Genomic DNA, 26,073 nt, shown 5'->3' on the forward strand with positions numbered 1-26,073 from the left:
AAGAGGGTTGTGAGATTTTGCGAGAAATCTATGAAGGGGATTGTGGTCACCACGCCGGTTCAAAGTCTTTGGTAGCTAAAGCTTTTCGCCGGTTTTTATTGGTTAACAGCTCACGCTGATGCGGAGGACTTAGTCAAAAGATGTGACGGTTGTCAAAAATTCGCACGCCGTGCTCATATTCCGGCTCAGGAGTTGAGGATGATTCCAATAACGTGGCCGTTTGAGACTTGGGGGCTTGATATGGTTGGACCCTTTAAGCGCTCCAAGGACAAAAAGACCCACTTATTAGTGGCAGTTGACAAATTCACCAAATGGGTGGAAGCAGAGCCAGTGAGTAAGTGTGATGCGGCCACGGCGGTTCAATTCATCAAAAAGGTGATATTCCGGTTTGGCTTTCCACATAGTATTATAACTGATAATGGTACTAATCTGTCAAAAGGAGAGATGGAGGAATTTTGCCAACGTGAGCACATCCGGCTTGATATAGCATCGGTGGCTCACCCCCAGTCTAATGGTCAAGCGGAGAGGGCAAATCAAGAAATTTTGAGAGGTATTAAACCCCGGCTTATGGTTCCTTTGAAACAGACACCGGGTTGTTGGGTTGAGGAGTTGCCTTCTGTGTTATGGAGCATCAACACCACACCCAACAGATCTACGGGTTACACGCCTTTCTTCATGGTTTATGGAGCGGAGGCAGTTCTTCCTAGTGACATACGTCACGACTCGCCCCGTGTAGCAGCTTATATTGAAGCTGATAATGAGACAGCACGTCAGGACTCACTGGACTTGTTAGATGAGGAGCGCGATCTTGCAGCAGCACGTTCGGCGATTTATCAACAAGATCTCCGACGTTATCACAGCCGCCAGGTTAAGACCAGAACCTTTCAAGAGGGTGATTTGGTTCTCTAGCTCATCCAGGATCAGACTGATATGCACAAGTTATCCCCACCTTGGGAAGGACCATTTGTGGTCAGCAAGAATCTGCACAACGGGTCATATTACCTCATTGATGTTCGAGAGCACAAAGACTCACGTAAATTGGAGGAGGAGACTAAATGGCCGTGGAATATAGCTCTTCTTCGGCCTTACTATACTTGAGCCACAGGCTCTTCTTATGTACATATTTATGACAATGTATACATTATATAATAAACCGGAGCCTCGAATAAAGCGGGGTCTCTATTCTTTTTACATCATGTGTGAGCTTACAAGGCGTTTCTGTTGATACAATGGAGCTTTCTTAAACCAGCTTATACGGCCACACGGATATAAAGAAAATCACTAGGGGGCTTGGTCGTATCCGAACCATAGCTACACCTCTTGATCGGTTTAAACACCACAAAGGGATGTCACTAGGGGGCTTGGTTGTTGTCACACCATAGCTACACCTCTTGATCGGTTTAAACACCACAAAGGGATGTCACTAGGGGGCTTGGTTGTTGTCACACCACAGCTACACCTCTTGATAGGCGTTAAGCCAAAAGGAAATTATGTGGAGCCAAAGAGAGTCTGTTGCATTAAGCACAACTCAAACATAGGTAACCACCGAGCACAGCTCACATATTACCTGGGGGCTCTTTGCTTCTCAAAGAACAATGAGTTTTGAACCCTTGTAATAGGCTATCAAGCCAGGCTTGGAAGCCAGGTGTATTCACCTAAAACCCCGGGTTATCCTACCTCTTTAAGTAAGTCACTCCGTGCAGGTAAACCTGGTATGACCCATCGAACGTTTGACAAGTCAATCTCATGGACCCTGAACTTGTCACAGTTAAATCGGTGTTTGGTTAAAGATTGAGGTCCATCTAAAAAAAGGCTTTATAAAATGGTTTAACTCAGTGGCCTGGCAGCCCATGAAAAGCCTCGATTTGGAGCCTGGCAGCTCGTAAAAAGCCTCGCATGTTCTTTTTGATTTTTGTTTGCCAAGTTTTTCGCCTTTATTGAGGTTCATAATATCTTCTGATAAACCGGTGTCCTTGGCCCGGTCTGGTTTTGACTAACAAGTCTCCAGTGTTATAAGGAAAACCCTGTGTTTATTATATCCCGGTACGGTTTATTATCATAATCTGGCAAATTAAGGACGGATTTATCAATGCTCCGGATTGGTGTTTACACCTTTACCATACAAGCAGTTGGTCAGCCAACGAGGTATGTTGCAGATATTATTTTTTATACAAACTTTGATTATCCATCCAAGTATTGTATATTTTTGGGCATCATGACCCGTCCAGTGGTAAACCACTAGGACAATTTCAAGTTCTTGTATCCAGAACACAAATCATCATGGGCTATGCATAAATAGATCCCAAAAAGTGCAGCAAGTTTTCACAATATCAAAACACCACAAAACATGCTTGATGGCATGACAGATAAAGGAGTTTTTGCTATCCTATTAGCTATTACAAGAAGCTTCAACATGGCTCCAATTGAATAATTGTTTTTAAGCATTGGCACACAATAGCTGGTAAACCGGCTGCCGGTTTAAGATGCTTCGTCTGGACGGTTTGACGGTTGAGGGTCATTTGGTGCAATCACTTCTTCTTCATCCCTCCCCAAACACTAGAATCAACCATTGACCAATCGATTCCGGTTAAAGCTTGAAACACGGCTTCTTCATGGATAAGGCTGGAGGGGTTAATGTCAGGAGCGTAAGTATGCTTACGGATTGGAGGCACAAGTTCTTCGACTTCATGGATTTCGGTAGGCTGTCTCTTCCCTTCACTGTCGTAAGCCGGCTGGAAATGAGATAAGTCTGTGTCTTCTGCCAGTTTGCTGGCTATTGGCCGCATTTCTTTTGTCAGCCTTCGGAGATCATCATTGTCGAAATTTGAACCGTCCTCCTTCACACCTGGATATCCTTTAATGATGTCATCCGCTTCAAGATCTGGAATCCATGCTTTGGCCTGGACTAGTGCGGTCAGCGCTCCTGCTCTTGCGGCTGCCTTCTTTAGTTCGGTAATCCGGGCTGGTAACATGGCCAGCTTCTCAAGAGTTTCTTTTATCAGTGATGGCGCCGGTTTATTGTAGGCTGCAGTGCATATAGCACGCTGGGATCCAAAGTAAAGCTGTTCTATTAAGGTATATGCCGCTTTAAGCTTCATCCGCATATCAGCACCCAGATGAGTAATGTGAGTGCCTGTCATGGTTTAATATCAGCCAGACTAGTAAACAATAAGGTCTCATGAATTGGACAAACAGCATAAGGAGATACTTACCAAATACAGCGGACGTCATAGCGTTGATTTGCCGCTTCAAACCAGTCAGTTCATCTACAACTGGCTTCAGGGCTGCTTCGGCATCCTCAGCTCTTTTGGTTAAACCGGCCTTCTCGGTTTCCCAGTCAGCACGTTCTTTGTTAAAAGACTCCTTTAGCTTTTCCATAGCTATCAGGGCTTTGGTCAGCTCCTCCTTGGCTTTCACAGCCTCTGCTTGTTGGGACTTCACGTTCTCTTGCAAATCAGTAGTTCGGGCGTCTCTATTGATTAGCTCAGCCTGTAACAGCGAAGATATGTCAACAACAGGATATGTATTTTCTAAGTACTAAGCGTATAACAAGTTATGCACTTCGTACTTGGGGGCTAATGCCTATTTGCTCTGATTTTAATACATCTTTTATAAAGTCTCCAGAACAATGCAAGCATTATCCTTGACACTTGGGGGCTAATGTACATCTGTTCAAAACGGACGCATGGATTTCAAGACCCGGATTACCTCGCAAAGCTAAACCGGGCCTTGGGGGCTACACTGAGGAAAGCTACATAATTGCATTGGTAAAGTATCGGTTTTGTTTTCACTAAGGACCTGACATTTTGAGGGTCAGCAGGAGAGGATTAAAGTATTACAAAGTCCCGGTTTAAGATTAACATCATAAAATGGCCCTTGGGGGCTACCTGGGCTAGTGTTTCAACTTTGGAATCAAGAAATAAAGGGAGATGAAAATACCTCATAGTGGTTCTTCATCAGGTTCACCAAACCGGCTTCATAGTCACGGTTTGAGTGCAGACGGTTTAAGAAACCGGAGTGAACTTCTTCAGCACTGAGATGAGCATAGCTTGATAAGTCAGTGCTTCATTTACCCTTTTCCTTGGCAACACGCTCTTCTTTGGCACTATGTTGGGCCAATATTACAGGATGGCCAGGAGAGCTGTGGCCCATGCCAGTAACGATAACATCATCTCCTTGGCCTTCAGTAGTTTTTGCGGGTGATGATGGAGTATCAGTACCCCTCACCGGACTAGCCTAGTTTGGAGCTGCTGGTTCAGTGGCAGGCATAGCAGGATCAGCTTCTGGTTGTTCATCAATATTCTGGTCTTGAAGGGGCGGTTCATCAAAGGTAGCTTCAGGATGAGGACCCTCCGGTTCATGAGTTTGGTCCGGTTCTCCTATTTGCTCTTCTTCAAAAACCGCCTGGTCTTCTGACGGATTGTTGACCCGAGCTTTCTTGCTGGGTCTGGCTTTGGCTCTGCAAACAAGATTAAAAAAAGGTTTAGCATCTTATTCAAGATTTGCAATGCATTTGAAGAAAGGGTTTGAATGCTTACCCAGCTATAGTTTTAAGAGGAGGGAGTTGGGTTTCTGTTGATTCGCTAGAAGATGAGGGAGGTATCACCCGATAATTTGAATCGGACGGATTAAGAGGTTGTCTAAAATAACCTGCCTGGGGATAAGAATTGTCAGAAGTGGGGGAGACCTCAGATCGGCGCTTCCGAACCTGGGTATCAGGTAAACCGGCCGAAGTGACCTGTTGGCCACTGTGTCAGGTCGTCCGGCGAGCTTCATGTTGTTGTGTTTTCAAAATAAATGTTGGATCCAAGTAAGCAAGAGGATGAGAAAAGCTTACTTTCTGGATTGCTTGACGGGTTTTTTGTGTTGGCATAGAGTCTGAACCGGAGGAAAGGGTAATTACCTCTACATCATTAGCCTGGCTGCCTTCTACGTCCTCCTGATAAAAATCATTGTTAATGAGGTGCATGAAAAGGGAGCCAAGTGAGTCAAGTTCTACCTCAACTTCCGGATCATCTGCATCTTCATCAAGTTCCATGTTGGTCCGGTCAGCCGTTTTCCGCTTTGAGGTACGCTTGACGGCTTTGGTTTTGGGACGGGATGGCTTTGCCGCTTTATCTGCGGATTTTTGCTTCCAGAAGGGATCATCACCCTATTCATACACAAACAGAGGAAAGTTTACAAGTTGAATAATTTAAAAGATATCAAAGATAAAAAGGAAGCATAGTGCTTACAGCAGGCGGTTTATTTTGAGTGTAGAAGGGGTTCAAGCCGGTTTGGCGACAGACTGATTCCGGTTCATTTAAAATTTTCTTAACGCCCTCAGTGATCTATTCATCGGTTATCTGAATGTTGATGTGGCGTTGGGGGTCTTCAACCTCACCGGTATACTCACACATTAAACCGGGGCGGCGGCTTAGTGTCAAGATGCTCCAAGATATCCAGCAACGCACAAAATCAACGCCTGATAAACCGTTGGCCATAAAGGCCCGGAGCTTGGCGAGTTGAGGGGCATATTTGGCCCGTTCTGCAGAACTTAAACGTTGCGGCATTGGATGAGTGTTGGAAAGCCGGTGATCACGGTAGCCTGGAAGAGGGTTCTCATCTTCAGGAGAGGTATCTATGCAGTAGAACCAAGTCTGGTTGCATTCCTTAGGGTGACTGTGCAGTTTGGCATGAGGGAATTCAACTTCCTTCCGCTTTTGAATAGAGACACCACCAAGTTCAGTGTTGGGACCATTTACAAATTTTGTACGCCGGTTCAGGTGAAAAAAGTCCCGGAACAGCTCAGCAGTTGGTTCTTCTTGTAAGTATACTTCACAGAAGACTTGGAAGTTGCGTAGATTGGACACCGAGTTGGGTCCGATATCTTGAGGATGGAGTTGGAAACTAGGAAGAACATCTCGGAAAAACTTCGACCCGGGCGGTTTGAAACCATGGCCTATGTGGTCGACAAAGACCACTACCTCACCCTGCCTCGGGGTAGGAGGATTCTCTGTTCCTGGAACTCGCCACCGAATTTCCATTTTCTTGGGCAAGGTGCCGATACTGACCATTCCGTTCAACTGTTCTTCGGTGATCCGGGAAAGAGCCCAGTTGCAAGCGGCAAACTATTTGGCCATTGTGAAACGAAAAGCTGGAAAAGAAATGCCAGTTTACAAATCATTCATGATGATACGCAAGATGCAATGGGATAAAGATATACAGATATGTGAAATTGCGTAAACCGGAGACTGATACAATAATAATTGACAAGGTCATATCAAGGGTATACATGTGTTGTTAAACCGGACTGTTACAATGAATGTAAAGGGGGTTTGCCGGTTTACCAGGGGACTAATGGTATGAGATAGATTGTTTTCACAAGGGTAAACCACCTACATGGTAAAGAGGATACAGATATAAGACAAAAGGGGCTAAGTAAGGTAAAACAGATTTCACAGTTTGGCATGGAAATTTCAGATCTGCCGTGCGTTGGATAATCAAAATATATTTTGTTCTAATTTCAAGTGCTCAAAAGGTTCAGTAGGTTCAGATGAGTTTGATATCAAGCAGGTGCCTTAACAAGAAGAAGGGAGTTTAAACTACAAAGGGCACTAAAAACGATCAGATCTAACTGGCCATTGGTGTTACTAAAGGAGGAACAGTTTTAGGTTATGAAGAACACCGAACCCTAATGGCGGATCTGGGGTGAGGAGAGGAGAAACTTACTGGTGCAGGAGGAAGCAGCGGAGGATCACCACGTGTCTCTGGTAACGATCAGGTTGATGCAGCGGCCTTTGTCGAAGCAGAGGTGAAGCTCGGTGACGGCAGCGGCGCTCAAGGGTGGAGGTGTCGCGAGGAGGAAGACGAAGTGAAGGAGACGAAGGGGAAAAGGAGAAGGACCCGTGGTCCTATTTATAAGGCAAAGCGATAAAGCGACAAGTGCGGAAATCGAGGAGCTGGAAATGGATAATTATTAAGGATGATGCCTCAAGGGTTGAAATGATCATTAATGAAGAGCATCTTCGGCTTCAACGGGTAGATGACATCATAACGATTGGTTTTGGATTTAAAGGATGACGTCACGGCGATTTACCAGATTTATACAAAGATGCCAGAGCAAGAATTTTTCTAGGTGCTGAAGATTGACATGAACAAGTTTAAACCAATCTAGGGCCTAATGTTGGGGATATTATTACTGGACGTAAACCGGCCAGGAGCAGCCGGATTAACTTTATGAAGATTAGAAGCCCATGAAGACGTAAGAATGATGGCGCTTTATGAAGGCCCAAGGCCCAAAGGCGAGTTAAAGCCTGTAGCTATAAACCGACCTTATTATGTAACTTGCATTGTAAGATAGGAAGTATAGAGACCGAACCGGACACGTTTATGATCCGGCTTCGGGACTCTGTAAACCGGCAGGCGTCAACCTATGTATATAAAGGGACGACCTGGCCGCGGTTTAGGGACAACAGACAACAACTCGAGGGCCAGTCAAAGCGGATTCGCTCCCTGGTCATCGAAACCCCAGCAATACCAATCACAACTAGATGTAGGCTTTTACCTTCATCGAAGGGGCCGAACTAGTATAAACTCCACGTGTCCCCTTGTCCGGTTTAACCCCTTTAAGATAACCCGTTGCGATGGCTCCACGACTAAGTCCTTTCACAAGGACATCTGTCGTGACAAACCCTCGACACCTGGTAAGATTTTTTACTCTTACGACATCCGTGCATCTTTTACATACTTCTAAAACTAGTACATCATTGCTAACTACGAAGTTATTACTATGTTTTTCAACAGAAAATTCCGATGGATTGTGTGCCTCATTTGATGTATCAGAATGGTCACCTTGATGTTTTGAACATACAGCCAGGTCATCCTGCGAATCTCACCTGTCCATACCGGATTTCGAAAACCGGTGAACACATGGTAATCAAAAAATGGAAAAAATGTATGGACAGTCATAAGGAGGTTCTTGGAAGCAAAAGGAAGCGAAGCGCAAGAATTAGAGACAGGATGATCTCCATTCTCCATAATGGAGAGTCAGGGCCTATATTGTTTTGTGCTATTTTACCTTAAAGAGGGTATTTAGGTCCTACCTAATACTGATGATCATGTCCTAAGAACAATTAAGTAGGGTTTCTTCGATGACTATGAGGATGATGATTGTATGACTTGTTATTAATAACGAGTAGAAGTTGTATGATGATGATTAGTAGGACTTGTTATTATGATGATGCATGATGCGTGCATGAAGAGTTATTATATATCAGTGGGTGACATGAACATGGATTGGATTGAAGTGAAGGCAACATGTGGTGCATGTCGAAAGTAGTACTAATCCAAACTTGATCAAGTTAGGTTTAGAATTACTTTCGACATGCACCACATGTTGCCTTCACTTCAATCTAAGCCATGTTTAGGCATAGCAGTAGCGTTGGTAAACCAAGCCCGGAGATAAGAGAGGACACTTCTCTCTATTAGCTAGCTACCTAAATTAACCCCCCAAAACCCCCTAAACCCACCCCCTTTCAAAAAAACGAAAACCCCAGCTTCTGGCAGCTGCTGACGCGTGGATGCCTTTTGGTCCCGCTTGGTGCTACCAACCGGGACCAAAGGTCCTCCTGCCTGGACTTGCCGCAGCGGCCACGTGGAGGCCCATCTGTCCCGGTTGGTATAAGAACCGGGACTAAAGGTGTAGGGCTTTAGTACCGACCCTTGAGTCCCGGTTCCCCAACCGGGACAAATGGGCCTTACGAACCGGGACAAATGGCTCTTTTTCTACCAGTGTTGCTTTCTCCTTCTTGTTTTCATCCGGCTTGCCCTTGTTTCTTCCTTCTCTTGGTGCATCATCACTATCATCATCATCCTCAACCTCCACTTTCATGCCTCTCTTTGGAGGGGATTCCTTGTCCCTCACCCTCTACTTCTCATTATCCCGGAGCCATTTCCAACAATGTTGTAGATTGAATGACCGGCCATTGGAGACCGTGATTTGCTTGTAGTACTCGTTGGCGATGCAATCCTACACATAAACATTGAGAGGATTGTGAGCTCATAATCTTCCTATGCACACGGCTAGGGACTTCAAGATGAAGAAATGCTCACATACTCATCAATAGTGGAGGCACTTGGTGGTGCATTTCGCACTTGCTCCAAGCATCCAGACCAGCGAGAGCAAGCTTTGTTGATGGTGTCAGAACGGCCTTGAAGGCCCTTCAAGCTCCGGCTAGATGGGAATGGCATCGTTTGATGAAATTTGTCTTCCATCCTTTGCCTATAGTTGCCATATTTTGATCCTTGCCGGTGATGAAGTCAAGAGATGCTTTCTCATGCTTTAACTAAGCACACATCCTCCGTCTCCGTGTAGTTGCGGGTCCTCCCGAAACGAGTATCATAGTCGGATTCCAGGATCTCTAGCATCATTATCTTCATTCTCATCGTGCACCTCCGCGTCGACCTCAAGAAAGTGCTCTCAGCCAACATCTTTGTATATCTGCAGGGCACATTTGGGCTACAAAAATCGACGGCCAAAAGCTAAATCAACAGTTCCCAAAGGCCGAAAATGATGACGGGTGCAAAACTAGCAAGAGAAATTGTGTTTAGCCCCCGGCCGTTTCATTGAACACGTTGTGAGCGTGCCCGGCGGCCTGGCCGTCAATGTGGATGTCGGGGACGGCCGGAGGCAGAGGAGCAGACCGATCCCTTGACGCGATCGCCTTCTTCCTCGGAGGCTTCGCCCGCGCGCCGGCGGGGCCTGTCGAGGCGGTCTTCTTCCTCTTGGGCGGGGCGCGTGGAACCGGAGCGGGGGCGACGCTGGTGCTGCCACACGGAGTGAGCCGCTTTGAACGAGATGCCTTCCTTGCCACTTCCTCTTGAGGGTGGCGGGAGGAGTTGGAGCCGTGGGAGGCCCGGGCGGACGCTGAGTTCGATCCTTGGCACACACACTTCTTTTTGAGGAATTTCTATCAGCTACACCATCACTTTGATGCAATGTATGTGCACGTTTGGCGCAGCGCCGAATAGCATTTTCCCTCTTGCTCTCTCATCTCGTCCAGCCTCCAACAACGATGTCATCATCCAACCTCGTGCGAGCCTTCCGGGTGGTGATCAACGACTGGCCTGCCACCGTCTTATCTTTTCCCCTTCAATATAGCTAGTGCATGCACATGCATCTAACTGTATCCAAACCAAACCAAACCTACCCAGCCCAGACCAGGAGATTCGACAACAACAAGAGAAACAAACAGGTGTCGTCTGGGATCCCAACCGCTTTCTTTGCCATGCCAGTCAGTCAGGTGAGCGGCCAAGAGAGTCGTCCCTGTCTCTGGTCGCCTACAGACTACAGTCATTCTACGGAGGGTGGTGTGGGAGCGAAGCTGAAGTCAACTCAACTCAATGTGTGTGACGGCGATGATGGACGACACGTCGGGCTCTGCTTTGCACGGAAAAGCAGGCCCAGACATGAGACATGGCAAAAGCAGTGCACAGGAAGCAGCAGCAGCAGGGGATTGGCTCGCGGCCGGTCTGCTGCTTTGCACTGCCGCGGCGAGACGGGAGACGGCAAAAGCAAAGCACGGCAGGGGAATGGCTCTTCATGCTTTGAGCTGCAGTGGGTTGAAAGTGTCACTCACGGCAGGGAGCAGCCAGTGAGAGTGAAGCTGAAGCCAACTGACTCAAGGTGTGAGTGTCTGGTGATGGATTCGGTAAAGGGTCTGGAGCCGCAACCTTGACGATGACACATCGTGCGTGCAGTGCTACTGCTACCCAATCCACTGGACAAAAGGAGTCAGAGAATTTGTAGCTCAAGCTCAAACTGAGTACAGGAAAGAAGAAAGAAACTGTACGCGCGGGGAACGGGATTTGCAGCTGTAGGGAATGCAGCAGCCGACCCACAAGAACCCTTCCAGAACGTTTTTGGAACCTTCCGCGGCCTTTTGGTAATTTCTGGGACCTTATGGAACATTCTCTAGCATCACCATGACAATGCCGGGATCTCTGGAACACTTCTGAAGCTCTTTCTCTCTCCTACTCCTTTCGTTTTAAATTACTTGTCACAGAAATGGATGATCTAGAACTAAAATACATATAGATACACCTATACCTGCGACAAGTAATTCAGAACCGAGGGAGTAGCTCTGACAAACAAAGCCTGAACCAAAAACGTTCAGCGCCAAATTCTTAATCTGCTGCCCGCTAGCACATGAATGGTAAATACTCCCTTCGTTTCAAATTACTCATCACAGAAATGGATGTATCTAGAACTAAAATACATCTAGATACATCCATACTTGCGACAAGTCATTCGAAACGGAGGGAGTACTAGCTAGATAGTTTGACCAGATGACTTTGACAACTGACCACTAATAGGTGGACCGGCACCTTGGAAAAAGTTCAAAAATTGAAAAAGTTTGGGGGAAAATCTAATATTAAAAAATAGTCAAAAATTTAAGAAAAGTTCAAGAAACACGCGAAGAAATAGTTGCCAAAATTAAACAGAAGTTCATAATTCCTTTTGGAAAAGTCCATGAATTAAAGTTCATCGATTTTGAAAAAGAGATTTTGAGAAATGTTCAGGAATTGGAAATAAAAAGTTCACTGCTTTAGAAAACGCTCATGAATTTGAAATTTTCATCCACTTTAAAAAAAAGTCCGCAAATTTGACAAGAAGTTCGTCAATTTTGAATAAAAAATCAGAAACTTGAAAATAAGTTCACTGATTTTGACAAAAAAATCATAAATTTTGAAAAAAAATCATTAGTTTTGGAAAAAAATGTCGAATTAGGAAATAGTTAATCAATTGGAAAAAAATCACCAATTAAAAAAACACAGATTTGGAGAAAAATCATTGATATTGAAAGAAAGTTCACGGATTTTTGTAAAAAAACGTAAAAATGAAAATAAATTGTGGATTTGAAAAAAGTTTCACGCATTAGGAAAAAACCATGAAAACCATCTTGAAAAAACGAAGGAGCTTCCACAAATAGAGGAAAGAAAAAAGGGATGTAAGGAGTCGCAACGGGAGAGGTGCCATAGTGTGGAGGGCGACTCGGGGGCGACCAACCTCCCCGTCCGCTTCCTCCCCTTATCGATCTATCCTCGCCGCCGCCGGAGACGGGCGCCGGGTCCCCCGCGCGGTCGCCGATGAGGGTGGCGGCGAGGCCCTCGGTCGCGACGCCACTCGGGCTCGGGCCTAGGGTTTGAGGCGGCGGCCTCTGCTGGTGAGGGCGGCGTCGTCCTGGCGGCGGGCGGCGCTCGCCGTAGTTGAGGGCCGCGCCTACTCGGCCGCGCGGGTGGCGAGTGGGCGGTGGATGCGGGCGCCGCATGGAGGGATCCCCGGCTGCTCTCCTTCGTCGGATCTGAAGACGGCGCCACCGTGCTGCTGCTTCCTCCTCGTCAGTCCGGCCAGATCCGGTGGCGGACTGCGCGGATGTGGGGTTGGGAGCTCTAGATCGGAGTAATTTCTTGGCCGGCTGCGGCGGCCACAACGCCGGCGGCGCTCTAGGCGTTGTTCCCTTCTTGAAGGCGGCTTCAAGATCCGGCTCCCTCCCCCTCGTCCTCCCCCTGCACCCGGGTGGAAACCCACAACTTTGGTTGGGCGGCGGCGGTGCCCGACTCCGTCACCTTCTTGAAGGCGCCGCTTTGGGTCCGCGGGGAGGTGGGACAGCTGCAGTGCGTTCTTGGCGTTCCTGATGGCGGCGGTTCTCTTTTTAGTGATGTCGCTTCGCCATGGCGGTCGGCTGGTCCGACTCTCGCGGTGTTTGTGGTGCCCAACTCTTCGCCGTGTCTTCCTGGGGTGCTCCCGTCCCGTTCAGAGAGGTTGGAGGTGGAGCGGCTTCATCTTGCACGGAGCTTCGGTGGAGATGTCAAGTCATGCCTGACCGACAGGTGCTACGCTTTGTCATGCCTGGTTAGCAGGTGCTACGCACGACAGATTTTTCAAAGACTTCAAGCTGTGTCGGCTGGTGGTACTTGGCAGCATGGTGCTGAAGTGTATCAGTGGCGACCGCGACGTGCTCAGTTGTTTGCGCGCAGGGAGGAGGTGCCGTTGGGCGCCGTGGTGGCGTCGACGATAGCTGGACCGAGCAAGGTTGATGCATCAGTACAGTTCTGAAGATGGAGAAGTGGCAGTTGGCGGCGGCGGCCTCTGAGTGCACGCCGGACCGGTGAGACCCATGCCCGGCAGGCGTCCTGGATGGGACCTCAGGTCTTAGATATTAGGTTTGGCTGCAATGTCTGTTTGGTATTAGGCCCAGGCTATCTGCGCCCCTTCATCAACTGGATAGAATTTGCTTAGACGACGGCTTTAGTCTTACTGTTGTATTACTTTGTAAGGTCTTATGAAAATAATTAATAAAGTGGCCGTATGCATCGCTCAGATGCAGAGGCCAGGGGTCATCCTTCTTTTTTTTTAAAAATGATTGGCTAGTGCAGTTTAGATTGAAAGAGGAGGTCACGTGTTCGAATCACCTCACCCTGTGTTCACTAAAAAACCACTTTCCCTTCTAGGAGTATATATATGTACCTACAAATAAAGAGAGGTGTCATTTTTTGTTTGGTCCATCATGCAATTTTATCCATCCACAGATTTGCCATCAATGTTGATAAAATTACTCAATATGCAACCTGTAAGTGAAACAAAACATTTCGCTCAGAAAAATCATTCGTTGCGTTCAGCCCGTGGGTCAGCTCACCTAGAAGCAACCTTGCGTGCACCGATGGTGCAGAACGAAGGACAGGGAAAGGAGGAGACTAAATCCCTTGGAAAAAATAGTGCATACTCTGACACAGAAAATATGGATTCGACTGCACTCCAAACACAATACTCGCTTCGATTCATATTGCTGATCGCTAAAATGGATGTATCTAGTCGAGTATTTCAAGTTTCTTAAGATGTACTCCCTCTTTTTTTAATATGGCTTCTCCAATATTTTATGTTACTTTTGCTAATGGGTCGTAATTGCCGGGTGGCGTCGTTCAAAGGCTGATTCTCAACAAATTTGATGTTTCATTACATATTTATTTAATTTATGTCCATTGTCATGCATGGACTCTTTTGGCAGTCCATACACTAAGCGTAGATGAGATGGGGGTGATGTTGATCATCATCACAAGTCCGTGAAATTAAGGGCCTGTTCTGATCTCCTCCCACTCCACGTTTAACAAAATTCCGGAGCGAAGCAGAGCCGAACGATTTAGCCGCCGGAAGCTAGCTTCGGGAAGCTTTGGGCAATTCCAGTGCAAAAAACTGGAGCGAGGACGGCCCAGCTCCACCAAATCGAAAAGATGAAGTTCGATGATATTACGGTCGATGTGCCACCGCTTAAGGGCATGTACAATGGTTGATAAAATAGTCTTATCTTAAGTCTTGCATGTAATTAAGAGATGATAAAAAAAGATGTCTACAATGGGTCATTTCTTAGCCTTATCTTCATAACTAGTTATTCCTAAAAACGTGGTGACACATATTGTGCTAAGATATCATCTCTTGTCTTATCTTAAATAAGAGAAGACAAGTCTTTTCTTATGAGTTCTCTCTCCTCCACCTCATCATTTATCCTACATGGCACTCCTAAGATAGCATCATTGTACATGCCCTAAGAAAACAGTTCGCTCTTTCCCTCGTAAAGAAAACGGTTCGCTCTCCCTTGCACGTAACCTTTCTTCTCTCCCTCGAAATGGGCTGGTTTCAGCCGACCCAAATGCCATCGAATATACCAGATCTTGGTCTAGCTGGGCTGCCAGCCAATGGATCGCTCGAAGAAGCTATCGATCAAGCAGAACGGATTGAGATCGCCAGGCAGAGCCAGAAGCTAGCGCGAGAAGCTGGTTGTGTGAAGTTTTATGAAGTTAGAGGAGATCAGAACAGGCCCTAAGTCAGTGCAGACAGAGGCTCGCGAAGTGAAATGCTAGAGTGTGATGACCAAGCTGGCCACCAATTGATCATGTTCTCCGTGAATAGGTTGACTGCTGATGGCAACTAAGAGCGCAAGTGGCAACACGTATGTGGATCACTAAGGGGGGACAACAATCTCCCTCTCTTGCTCTCTCTTCTCGTCCAGCCAGCAGTATCCAGTTTCCAACCGAGTGCCGTCAGCAGTAACAGCGTCGACCCGTCGCGTGTGCAGTAACAGTGTCATCATCGGGGAACGCTACACCTACGTAATGGTTTTTACGTATCTTATTTACGTATAGTCTGAGTTGGCAGTCTTATATTGGTTAGTAAGAGCAATGCTAGACCCACGTACAGTTACGCGAGGTTTTTATGTAAATGCTGATTTAGACGTAATTAATTGGTTTAGGATTAGTGGCTCGGGTCCACCCTAGTTAAAATCAGGATGAGGAGAGTATGTATGGAAGGGTAAGTAAGATTACGTAGGATCTTTTCATAGGTGTAGAGTTATCGGGTTAGTAATTAGGGCACGGGTCCACCCTTGAAATCAGGGGAATAGTTTAGTTACCTAGATTAAGTTAGAAGCTTTACGTGGATGTAGCATTTTTTATCATCATCCAACCTCGTGCGAGCCTCAACCTTTCAGTGTTGGCGGGTGAAAATCCTATATCTACAAAGAGTCCTGGCCATGGACAGCTCGGCCCGACCCGACCCAGCCTGACCCAACCTTGCCCACGGACCAGACCAGGGCCTAGTTTTTGAGCCTGACAGCCGGGCCGGGCCCAGCCCGAGCTCGTCATATTTGACATTTAAGGAAGAGGCCCGGCTCGAGGGCCAAGGCCCGGCGGGCTTTTAGCATGATGGGCTGGGCTTAGGCCTGATTTTTTAGGCCCGACGGCCGGGCCGGGCCGGGCTTGGGCCTAGGTTTTTTAGCATCGGGCTTTGATAGGCCCGGCCCGACAGATGGCCCGGTATAACGAAGACCTATGAAAACTTTTACGTAAGCTTCCTAACTAAAATCTTTTTACCCCCTGAATATGGCAGGCCACCCCCTTTTCTTTCCCCCTGCAATAGTTGCCAGTGCATGCGCGAAAAGTGGAAACAGCAACCGAGCTTCACAGAGCTCTTTATTTTTCTTTCGACAAAAATACTTTTTTCACACTTTAATAAAATCTGAAAAAAAGTATACACATAGACATATGTTTGTGGTATACATGTGTAAAAATTCATAAACATATATGTTAATATGTGATGTATACAAAAAAAGACAAATACATGAACTAAAATATGCCTTTTCCTTTTTGTTTTTAGGACTGATATTTGTCTTTTTTGTGTAGCATGCAAATAGTCAAATTAGTTGATGAAATTTTATACATATTTGGGAACATGCATATGTATTTATAGAAAAAGGTTTGGCATTTTTTGAAACTTTTGAATATATTTTATTTTATTTTTTGGTAAAACGGGCTCCTGGAGCCCGGTCTCTGCGATGCCTCACCCGTGCATTGAAGTGTCTCGAAACCAAGGCAATAGGTGTTGGAAGCGAACGGGATCCCATCCGCTTTCTTGGCCATGTCAGTCAGTCAGGTGAGCGGCGAAGTGAGTCGTCTCTGTCTCTCGTCGCGCTACAGTCATTGTGCAGGGCAGCCGGTCAGTGAAGCTGGGGTCAACTCAGCTCAACTCAAGGACTCAAGCTGAGTGATGATGGATGAGGCCAGCAAACCAAAGGAAGGGTCTGGAGCTGCATGCAGGCTTTGACGATGACACATCGGGCTTTTTGCGTTGCACGGAAAATCAGATGCCAGCCGGAACGAGAGAGACATGGCAAGAGCAGTGCACACAGGCAGCAGCTGCAGCAGGGGAATGGCTCCGCGGCCGGTCTGCCCTGCCGCTTTGCACTGCAGCGGTGAGGCCAAAGAGCGATGGCAAAAGCAAAAGCAGGGCAGGGGAATGGCTCTGCGTGCTTTGAGCTGCAGTGGGTTGCAGCAGCAGTACAGTGTCACTCACCGCCGGCCGGCGCTTATCCATTCCAGGCAGGAAGTTGCTCGAGCAGAGAGGAAGGATGTCTGAACTCGGAAGGCGATTCTAGACAGAAAATGTGGAGCGGTGGGACGCTGATGACGATGCTGCTGCAGCCGTCCAGTGCATCAGTTAGGGGGTTCAGATTTCAGAACTTGAGAGATAAAGGCCGCAGGGTACTGTATGGCATACAATCCCTACCCGATCTGAACCCTAGTACCAGTACTGTAGCTGCAATGTTTGGCTCGAGTGAGTGCTAAAGAGAGTCGCCCCTGATCAAACCAGAGTTAGTTACAGTTCCGGGAGCAGTGAGAGCGAGTGATGATGGATTCATCAGTAAAGGAAGGGTCTGGTCTGGAGCTGCAACCTTGACGACGACACATCGGGCTCCGCTCTGCTTTGCTTTGCACGGGAAAGGCCGACGCCAGCCAAAGCGGGCTCTGCTCTGTTTGCTTGCACTGCGGTGCAGTGGACAGTGAGAGATGGATGGCAAAGGGAAAGCGCGACATTGACAGGGGAATGCATGGCTCTGCACTGCACTGAGTTTCAACACTGCTGCATCGTGCGTGCAGTGCAGTGCAGCCCTATCCACTGCTCAAGCTCAAACTTACTCCTGGAAAGAAAGGAAGAAAGGAACTGTACGCGCGGGGAATGGGATTCGCAGATGCAGTCGCAGTCGAGGACTTGAGGGAATGCTGCAGCCGATCCTGGAAGTAGAAACAATACCACTGTTTAGTGCGGTTCAGAGCAGCTGGATTACCCAGCAGAACTGAGAAAGATCGCCACAGAGGAGTTCCATTTCCAGTGAGACGTGACGTTCCTACCAAATCTAGCCGGCGGCGAGGAGGTAAGCAGTACGGCTGTGGTGCAATGCTTTGGCTTTTCTCAGACGTGGGTAGCACAGCGTCGTCTACTGAAATCTACTGTAAAACCAGATAAAAATGGACCCTTTTTTTCACCGGGCAGATGGATTCTGATGCTCGGCGTAACGGCCAAATGAGGGGCCCGGCCCGAGACGGGGGAGAGAATTCATTCATTCGTGGGACAGACAGATCTCATCTCACTCATGATGAACATAGTCGGCACCACCGCTACAAATCAAGATCGTCTCAGCTCAGCTCATCGGACCCTACACTAGCAGACTAGTGGTACAGAGGTGACTGACGGACGGACACCCTTGCAATGTTTGCCCGGGGCCATCCCTGGCCTCAATTATCTAACAGATATGCTATTTTTCAGTCGGATGAAATTAATTCGCTTTCATTCGTTTTACCGAAAAAGGGTTTCCCCCCGCTTTGTATTACAAAGCAACAACACCGATACAACCAACGATAGATGCTGGGGCGGAAGCAGCACAAGCACGCCCAAAAGAAAAGGAAGAGAAAAAAACAAAAAAGGAAAAAATGCCGACAACGGCGGATCAACGAAAACGAAGATGACTCGCAACCGCTGCGCCCGCCGGAGAAGTCCACCACGCTCCTAGCACCCCGAAACGCCGCATACCAAGCAACACCTTCAAGAAGGAACGCGACGCCAACGACGCTGCTACCCGGACATGTCCTAGGGTTTCCCCCGGTACGCGAAGGGCCGTGGGGGAAGGGATATATCCGACGCCCTTCAGGAAGGCACGGCGGCGCCCACGGGCGTCACCACGTCGGTGCCGGACAAGCCAACAAGGATTTCTCCCAACCGCCAACCAACCACGACCCCGGACGATCCATCGCGCTCCACCATACTTGTCGTCCACCAATGTGCGCCACCACGGTCTTGCAGTCACCATCGCCGTCTCCCCGAGGCAATCGAAGCGAGACCGGCGGGAACGAGAGAAAACAACCGGAAATGAGGAGCAGCAGGGTCAGCAGCAACGCGGGAGGGGACAACCTCCACCACTCTCGGCGGAAACCGACCGGACGCAGAAAAGGAGCAAACCAGGCACCCCTGCCCGGCCGAGCCCGAAGCAGGCTCGTGAAGCTCCCGTTGCCGCGCTGCAGTACACGCGCCGCCGTCTCTGCCATCCCCAGCCCGAGCCACACCTCCGTCCGCCGGAGATGACGCCGGAAAGCCTACGCCAGGCCCGCCCAGACCCAGATGGGGCCCAAAAGGGCCCAGATCTGGGCCGGAAGGGCGCCGCCGCCAGCCATTGCGCCGCCCCGCACTGTATGTGTGGTGGGTGTAATAGCAATTTTGGTTTTTAACTGAATCTGTGTGTACTTTCAGTGTAATTTGATGTGCATTTTTGCCCTGTAATCTGTTTGGGGGGCTGATTTTTTTTCAGTTAAATTATAGTGGTTTTGGACTGTATTTTTCAGTAATATGTCACTTATAGTAATCTGAATATTTTTTGCAGTAACCCTGCAACTTTACTGCCATGTGATCTGAAACTTCCACATTCTCAGGTTTAAACTGTATATCCCTGTAATTACAGTGTTTCTTTTTCAGTAATTTGGATTGTATTCCTTATATTTCCAGTCTTGTTTATTGTCATTTTTTCTAATCCTGTAATTTTCAGTAGTTACACTTCAAATATTTAGTGTCCTTACATTGTTTCTGCATTAATTACACTTCAAATGTCGGTGTAATTACATTGAAAGTTCACTAGTTTGGACTGTATTTGTAAGTTCAGTAATTTTGAGTTAATTACACTGTAATGTCAATGTAATGTCAGTGTAATTACCCTGCAGGTTGAGTAATTTGGACTGTAATTTGTATTTGTAATCATATTGTAACTTTAGTAAATTTGGACTTCGCAGGGGTAAGACTAGGTTCCTATAATCCCTCCCCAGACCCCACCTTCTGTGGGAGCTTCTATGCACTGGGTCTGTCCTTTTATTGTATCTTTAGTAAATTTGGACTGTGTATCCTTGTAATTTTCAGTAATTACGCTTCATATTTTAATGTGCTTACATTGTATATCCATGTGTAACTTATATGATTTTACATTGTATTTACACTAGTGTTTTTTGAATTTTCCATTATGTAAGTACTTTAGATTGTCATTGCATTTACACTGTAATTCTCTATGTAAATTTGTTGATTTTATCTTTTTGTTAGTTGCAGTTCTGGTTTGTTTGGATGGCAAGATTGCGTAAAGCTTGTGAGCAGGGACCCCATGCCGTTTCTCCTGATGACAGTGTTGAATGTTTATATAATCCTTTTGTTTCTGACGATTTTGCAGATGCTGTTTGTTTTAAAATGTCTCAGGTTTATTTTCTCATCTTTTTAACATCTATTCCTTATTTAGTTTGCTTTTTCCGCTTTCAAATTATTTAATTTAGTTATTTTTTGCTCTCTGTTGGAATCTTCTATGGATGATGGCACTTTTGACACACAATTGTTCAACATTTATGTGAATCATGTAAGTAAACTTTTCTGATTTGCCTTTTTGATCTCGTCTATTCGATGTTCTTCTCTGTTTTCATATCACAAGTGTTCTTATATATCTTTTGTTTTCATATCCCATATGTTCTTATCTCTACTCTTATAAAAAACAGAGTTGGTGTTGATGGTGTGCCTGCCATCCTGCAATATAGGCCGTCCGATTTATATCTGACGGATAGGAAGGAAATTATGGCAATTTTGCAAAATGATACCCACACCCCTCTCCACATTTGCAAATAAGGCTTTCCCTCGTTGATCCTTTTCTCTCACAAGATAAACTACTCATAGAAATGCATCTTGATGTTCCGTGCAACGCATGGGCATCTTGCTAGTATACCTTTTATTTTACTCTCTTTTTTTTGGTTTGTAGAAGTTAGATATTTGAAACGGAAGATAACTACTGCAGGAGACCGTAATGTGGTATGTAAATATGTTTTTTTGGTTATGGTCCTATTTCTGTATTCATGCATCTTTACTTTGTACTGTAATTAGTTTTGGTCTTTTACAGTAAGATTGAAAGCAACTTAAGCAACTTACTGTGAGCATTGAGGCTTTTTACCGTGCTCATTCAACTGTAACTAGTGCATGTATGCTGGGAAATTCCAAGTTGTACCTTGCTTTTAGGATAGCCTTTTGATAGTGAGCTTGACTGCTTTTTTAGTGTGATCGTGTTACTGTAATTAGTATATTGGGTAATACCTAGTTTCTAGGCCTAGAAAATTGGTTTCTCTATTTCTCGTATATTTTTACAGTAAGGTTGTATGCTTTTTACTATGCTCTTGATATTGTAATTAGTGTGTGTTTATTTGGTAATTCCATGCCTGTTTATTAGGTTAGTATTTTTATTTTCTTTCTTTTACAGTCAGCTTGTATGCTTTTACTGTGTTAATGGCATTGTAAATACTGTAGGTATGTTGGGCAATTCCAGTTTTTCTAGTATGGTTTGTAGTTTACTCTCTTTGAAATTCTCTGAAACATCTTGTAGGAAGATCTAGGAGTTTGATTTCTATTTACTGTGTACACTTAACTGTAAATTCGTTTTCTGTACATGAAACATCTCATAGGAACATCTCGTAGGAAGATCTAGGTACTCCTTGTCTTCTTCGGTTTGAGTTTACTGCTGTTTTTCTGTCTCTTCACTTCTTTCTGTTGCTTGTAGATTTAGCCCTTTCTCTGTTGCTTGTGTTGCAGATGTATCATATGCAGATTCTTCAGGTTCCTGTATTTATTGTTTGTTAGTTTTAGCCATCTTAAGGATTATTTTCACCAGAAGTTACTTTTTAGCTAGTCCAAGTCAGCCATCTTAACTATCATGTGAGTTTACCTTGTCAGGTTCCATGTTGTCAAATAGACTGACATCCCATGGGTTGTGAACACTCATCATCACAGTTTCTCCCTGCATCAACAAGTGAACCCACAAACATTGTCATTCAATCACACTACCAGTGTTATAGTCATATATACGCAAAATAGTCTCATCTGGGCATTCTTTTTTAATCTGGAGGGCAATGCTTACCGTGTCGTTGTGTGTTCATGTTTGATAATTGCTGGTTGCAGTGTTCGCCAGATTGTAGTCAGTTTCTGTACTTCCCTGGAATCCAGAATAATTTTCCTGCTAGGTAGGGCGGTAAAATGCATGCATAAGTATAATTTTTGTGTTTATAGGCTGTGCTCTTTTTGCAATGTTTCCAATTTCCTTTTTTACCTTGTACATCATCTGCACTTGAAGAAGTTCAGTAAATGTGTACGCCCCGTTCTGTAAATACGATTTTTTACAAACCAGTTAGATACAACAACCTGATCCTTGCTTTCTTTATTTTATTTTCCACAAGAAGCAATTATTGGCTTACATGAAGGAGTGCATCCTCTTCATCTTGCAGGTATGACTCCTGTCCTCGCATTCTTGCTTCCCTTCGTTTCCTTCAGCTTCTTGTTCCTGAAATTTTAAGAAAAAATGGAAGTACTCAGTATCATGTTCTTAAGCAAAGCTATTGTTTTTTGCTTGAATTTCAGTGTTTCCTCTGAGCTATGTAAGGTGTCAACAAAGATCTAAATTACAAGCTAGAGATGAATTTTTCGCGGCATCTTGCATTATGTAATTGACAACCAAGATAGGTTACAGTGTGTCTTCTTGATACTTACAGTGCCATGTTCTGAAAATTGGAGTCCAATTTGTAGTGTAATTTCATCTTGTAATTTATTCTATGTAAATTACAGTGTAATGTCAGTGTACTTACATTTTTTTATACTGTAATTACACTGTAACTCACACTAATTGCCCTGTTTTTACAGTGTAATTTTCAGTGGTTTCCACTGGAATATGTAGTATGTTCTACTGTAAACATTTTACTGTAAATCTTCTGCTATTTCACTGTAAATCTTCTGCTATTGCACTATAAATGTTATGCATTCTAAATCTACTGGAAAATCATTTGGTCTGCGTAGATTGGACACGGAAGGGGCTTTTATAACTGAAATACCTGTGTACTTGCAATGCCATGTTCTGAAAATTCCAGTCCATATTGTAGTGTAATTTTCATTTTGGAATTTATTCAATGTAATTTACGGTGTAATGTCAGTGTACTTACATTTATTTTACACTGTAATTCATACTATTTGCCCTGTTTTACAGTGTAATTTTCAGTGGTTTTCACTGCAATATCTCATCGGAATATATAGTAGCATGTTTTACTGTGAACATTTTACTGTAAATCTTGTGCTAATTCACTATTAATCTACTGCTATTGCACTATAAAACTGTTGCTAATGCACTGTAAATCTAGTGCAAAATCATTGTAAAAACTTGCTGTAATTCCACTATGTAAAGGTTGATTTTGATCTTGCTTTTTCATGTCTATGTTCATCCAACGACCCCATGCTCCTTTTCTGTTCTGGTTTCTTACTTTTGTTGCAAAGGTGTAGTAACTTCCCCTCTGTTTTCATGCAGATGCTGAGAAGAAGGTGAAGGGAGCTGTTTCTCACAGATGGGAGGAGCGTTAGTGAAAGGGACGCAGAGAAGTTTGGCCGGAGAGGTCTCTCACCTGGAAATCCATGTCTTTCTCCAGCTCTGCTCCCTTGGAGGAATCCCCGCCGTGTTTGCTTCTTGTTCTTGTGTGCGATGGAGAGGTTATGCAGCTTGTTCTTTTTTGGGGTTTTAAAGCGGGGACCCGTTTAGTCTTTCTCAGGGTCTCTTTTTGATTTTTAAAGGAAGAGAGAGGGAAAGACAAGAGACAATCGGATGTAAAACACGGTGGAAATATATGACTGAAATGGAATTGGATTTCAGTCGGATGTAAAACAGACAATCCCTCTCTATTATCTAATGTAATGTAATGTAATCAATCACCCAAGGTTGTTGCAACAGTGGCCACCTAATCAGATCCAGTCCGCCCGCTGATCATCAGCCGTCCCGTCAGTCCGTCACTGCGCGTGGGGTGCGTACCATTCTACTCGAGCTTCACTCCAGTGGAGTGGAGTGGAGTGGAGTGAGGCCGACGCCGAGGCGGCCGGTTGCTCGTCGCTTCATCAGGAGCCGCCGACGCCGTCCCAGGCGAGCCCGAGGCGGCCGCCCTCCTGGAGCGCGCGGAGGAGCTGGGCGCCCTTGCGCCGCCCGCGCGCGCTGCACTCGCCCTGCATCGCGCCCACCACCGCCTTCACCACCTCCGGCGGCGGCGGGGACGCGCCGGCCGCCTCCTCGCCGCCGTAGATGGCCGCCAGCACGCCGATGGCGCACTCGCGCCCGCGCCCGGACATGCCCTCCACGGCGCGCGCCAGCACGGGCGCCGCCAGGGCCTCCCTGCGCACGGCTGCGGCGCCCCCGGCCGCCGTGCAGAGCAGCTCGAGTGCTGCCAGCGCGCGCTCCGCCGTGGCGCCCGCGGGGCCCGACGCCGCCACCGCCTCCACGCCTGCCGACGCCGCGCCGGCCTCCACCGCCGCCTCCCGGTTCCCCTCCTCCAGGAGCATCACCAGCAGCACCTTCGCCGCCAGCCTCGCCGTCGCCGGCTCCCGCACCGCGGCCACCACCCCGGCAACAACGGCAGCCGGCACCGTCTTTGAAGTTTCGGTGGCCTCCATCTCCCGCTCCACCGCACGCAGCGCCGCCACCACATCCCCCGCCGCGAACTTCTCCTCCGTGCTGCCCGCCACCGCGTGGCTGGCCGCTCCTGCCCCCGCCGCGGACGCCGACGAGGCCGCCTGCTGCGGGTGGTGCACCGGCAGCCGCCACTGCGTGAAGCTCTGCGACGCGGAGCTCGACGAGGACGAGGAAAACGACGACGGCCCGGCACCGTTGCTGCCGTTAGCATTACCCCCGTGCACCACCTGCTTCTGACGATGCCACTGCACCGGCGACGGCACCGCCGAGGCCGCAACCGCCTCCACGAGCGCCGGTGACGCGTCGCCGCCCGGCGTGGCCGACCCACCACCACCGCCACCCTTCACCCCACCATTCCCCGCCGCGGCATTGTTGTTGGGCGTGGCCGTGGGGCTGAGCGCCGGGTGCGTGCAGGTGCTGAAGATGCCACACGAAAAGAGCGCCCGGGGCGTCGCCTTGAGCTTCGTCCCCACTCCCCCGCCCCCGCCCGCGGCCGGCATCTCCCGGTGCGCGCCGCGGCTCATGTCGTCCCGCTCCGCGCGCGAGCAAGCGCAGCGGCAGCAGCAGAAGCGCCACGTAAATGCCAGCAGTGGAGGCGGGGCGGACACGCGCAGAGCGGTGCGGGGTGGGTTGTTACGTCTGTCGGCGCGAGGTGGAGGGCGGCCGGGCGGGATGATGATATGGAGGTGGCGGGCAGAGGAGAGGAGAGCGCGGCGGTGGTGGCCCAGGCGAGTTGAATGCGGCCTCGCGCTGCGCCTGTGCGCGCTGTCGAGCGAGGCGCAGGCGGGCACTTAACAGCGGGTGACCGAGGCGGGCGTCAGCCGGTGCCGGGGTAAAAGCTAGGAGAGCGGCGCGGTGAAAACGAGCGGCGCACCGCAGTGGCGAGGCCGGTCGGAGGAGCAGCGCGTGCGTTTTACCGGGCGGGGAGGGGAACAAACAAAGCGAGTAGGCAGCGGCGGGGTTGCAGTGGCAGGCGGTGGGGAAGGGAGCGAGCGATCCGATCGACCGATCGATCCCGGGAGCATGTGCGGCGGCGCAGTGGCGGAGCCCCCACCGCGGTCCTGGCTGCGGGGTGGGGGCGGGCTATGGCGGGCGAGAGAGAGGCTAGCCGCACCTACCGGACGGGGCGCATATGCGGTGGCAGAGAGCTGGGAGAGGGCGACGGATGTGACACTGGGAGCAGGGGGGAGCAGAGGGGGATCCTCGTTCGTTCCATGGCGATGCGTGACTGCGCATGGCATGCGACGTCGGCGAGTGAGTACGTGGCCGGCGGATCGCCGGAACCGTGCAATCATGTCATTCCTGGCACTGCTGCCGCTGCCGCTGCTGGTGGTTGGTGACTTGGTGATGGCGGGAGAGGATGACTGGCTGACTGCCTCAGTGGATGTGGATCGATCGGTTGGTCTGCATTATTGGAGGAGGCAGTGCAGTGGTCGATCGGCCATCCGATTGTGTGCAAGCCAATCAACGGTGTCGGGTGAGCGAGTCAGATTTCCCAGCCTCCTGCACGGCTGCACGTACGCGTGTATGTAGAGGTCTTCTCTTCTGCAGATTTAAGGACTTGCAGTTGGGCCAACTCCAGCCCAAACGGACGTCCGGTTTCTCTGGATTTTATCCGTTTGGGTAACAGCAAAGAGGCATTGTTCGGTCTTTTCTGCGGAACGCGTTGTCAGTGCGTTCAACATGGCCGGCGTATAAATGTGTA

The 26,073-nt window shown here is 47.7% G+C and overlaps 1 protein-coding gene across 2 annotated transcripts; it reads right to left on the reverse strand.

Moving 5' to 3' along the window:
• Nucleotides 1–18,188: 18,188 nt before the first annotated feature.
• On the reverse strand, nt 18,189–25,692 carry LOC125528720 (ARM repeat superfamily protein). Of its 2 annotated transcripts, none has more exons than XM_048693164.2 (6): nt 23,718–25,692; nt 22,126–22,211; nt 21,981–22,031; nt 21,792–21,887; nt 21,600–21,671; nt 18,189–21,494 (listed from the first exon to the last, which is right to left on the reverse strand). In XM_048693164.2, the coding sequence occupies exon 1, from the start codon at nt 24,890–24,892 to the stop codon at nt 23,801–23,803; it is 1,092 nt and encodes a 363-aa protein (XP_048549121.1). In that variant the 5' UTR covers nt 24,893–25,692; the 3' UTR covers nt 18,189–21,494; nt 21,600–21,671; nt 21,792–21,887; nt 21,981–22,031; nt 22,126–22,211; nt 23,718–23,800. The 2 variants fall into 2 exon arrangements, with proteins under 2 accessions (XP_048549121.1, XP_087387206.1); XM_087531080.1 differs by having other exon boundaries at nt 18,190–21,494; nt 23,647–25,692.
• Between the last annotated feature and the right edge of the window lie 381 nt (nt 25,693–26,073).

Source organism: Triticum urartu, chromosome 1A, assembly GCF_056163025.1.
Source record: "Triticum urartu cultivar PI428250 chromosome 1A, HENAU_Tu73, whole genome shotgun sequence".
Lineage (NCBI taxonomy): Eukaryota > Viridiplantae > Streptophyta > Magnoliopsida > Poales > Poaceae > Triticum > Triticum urartu.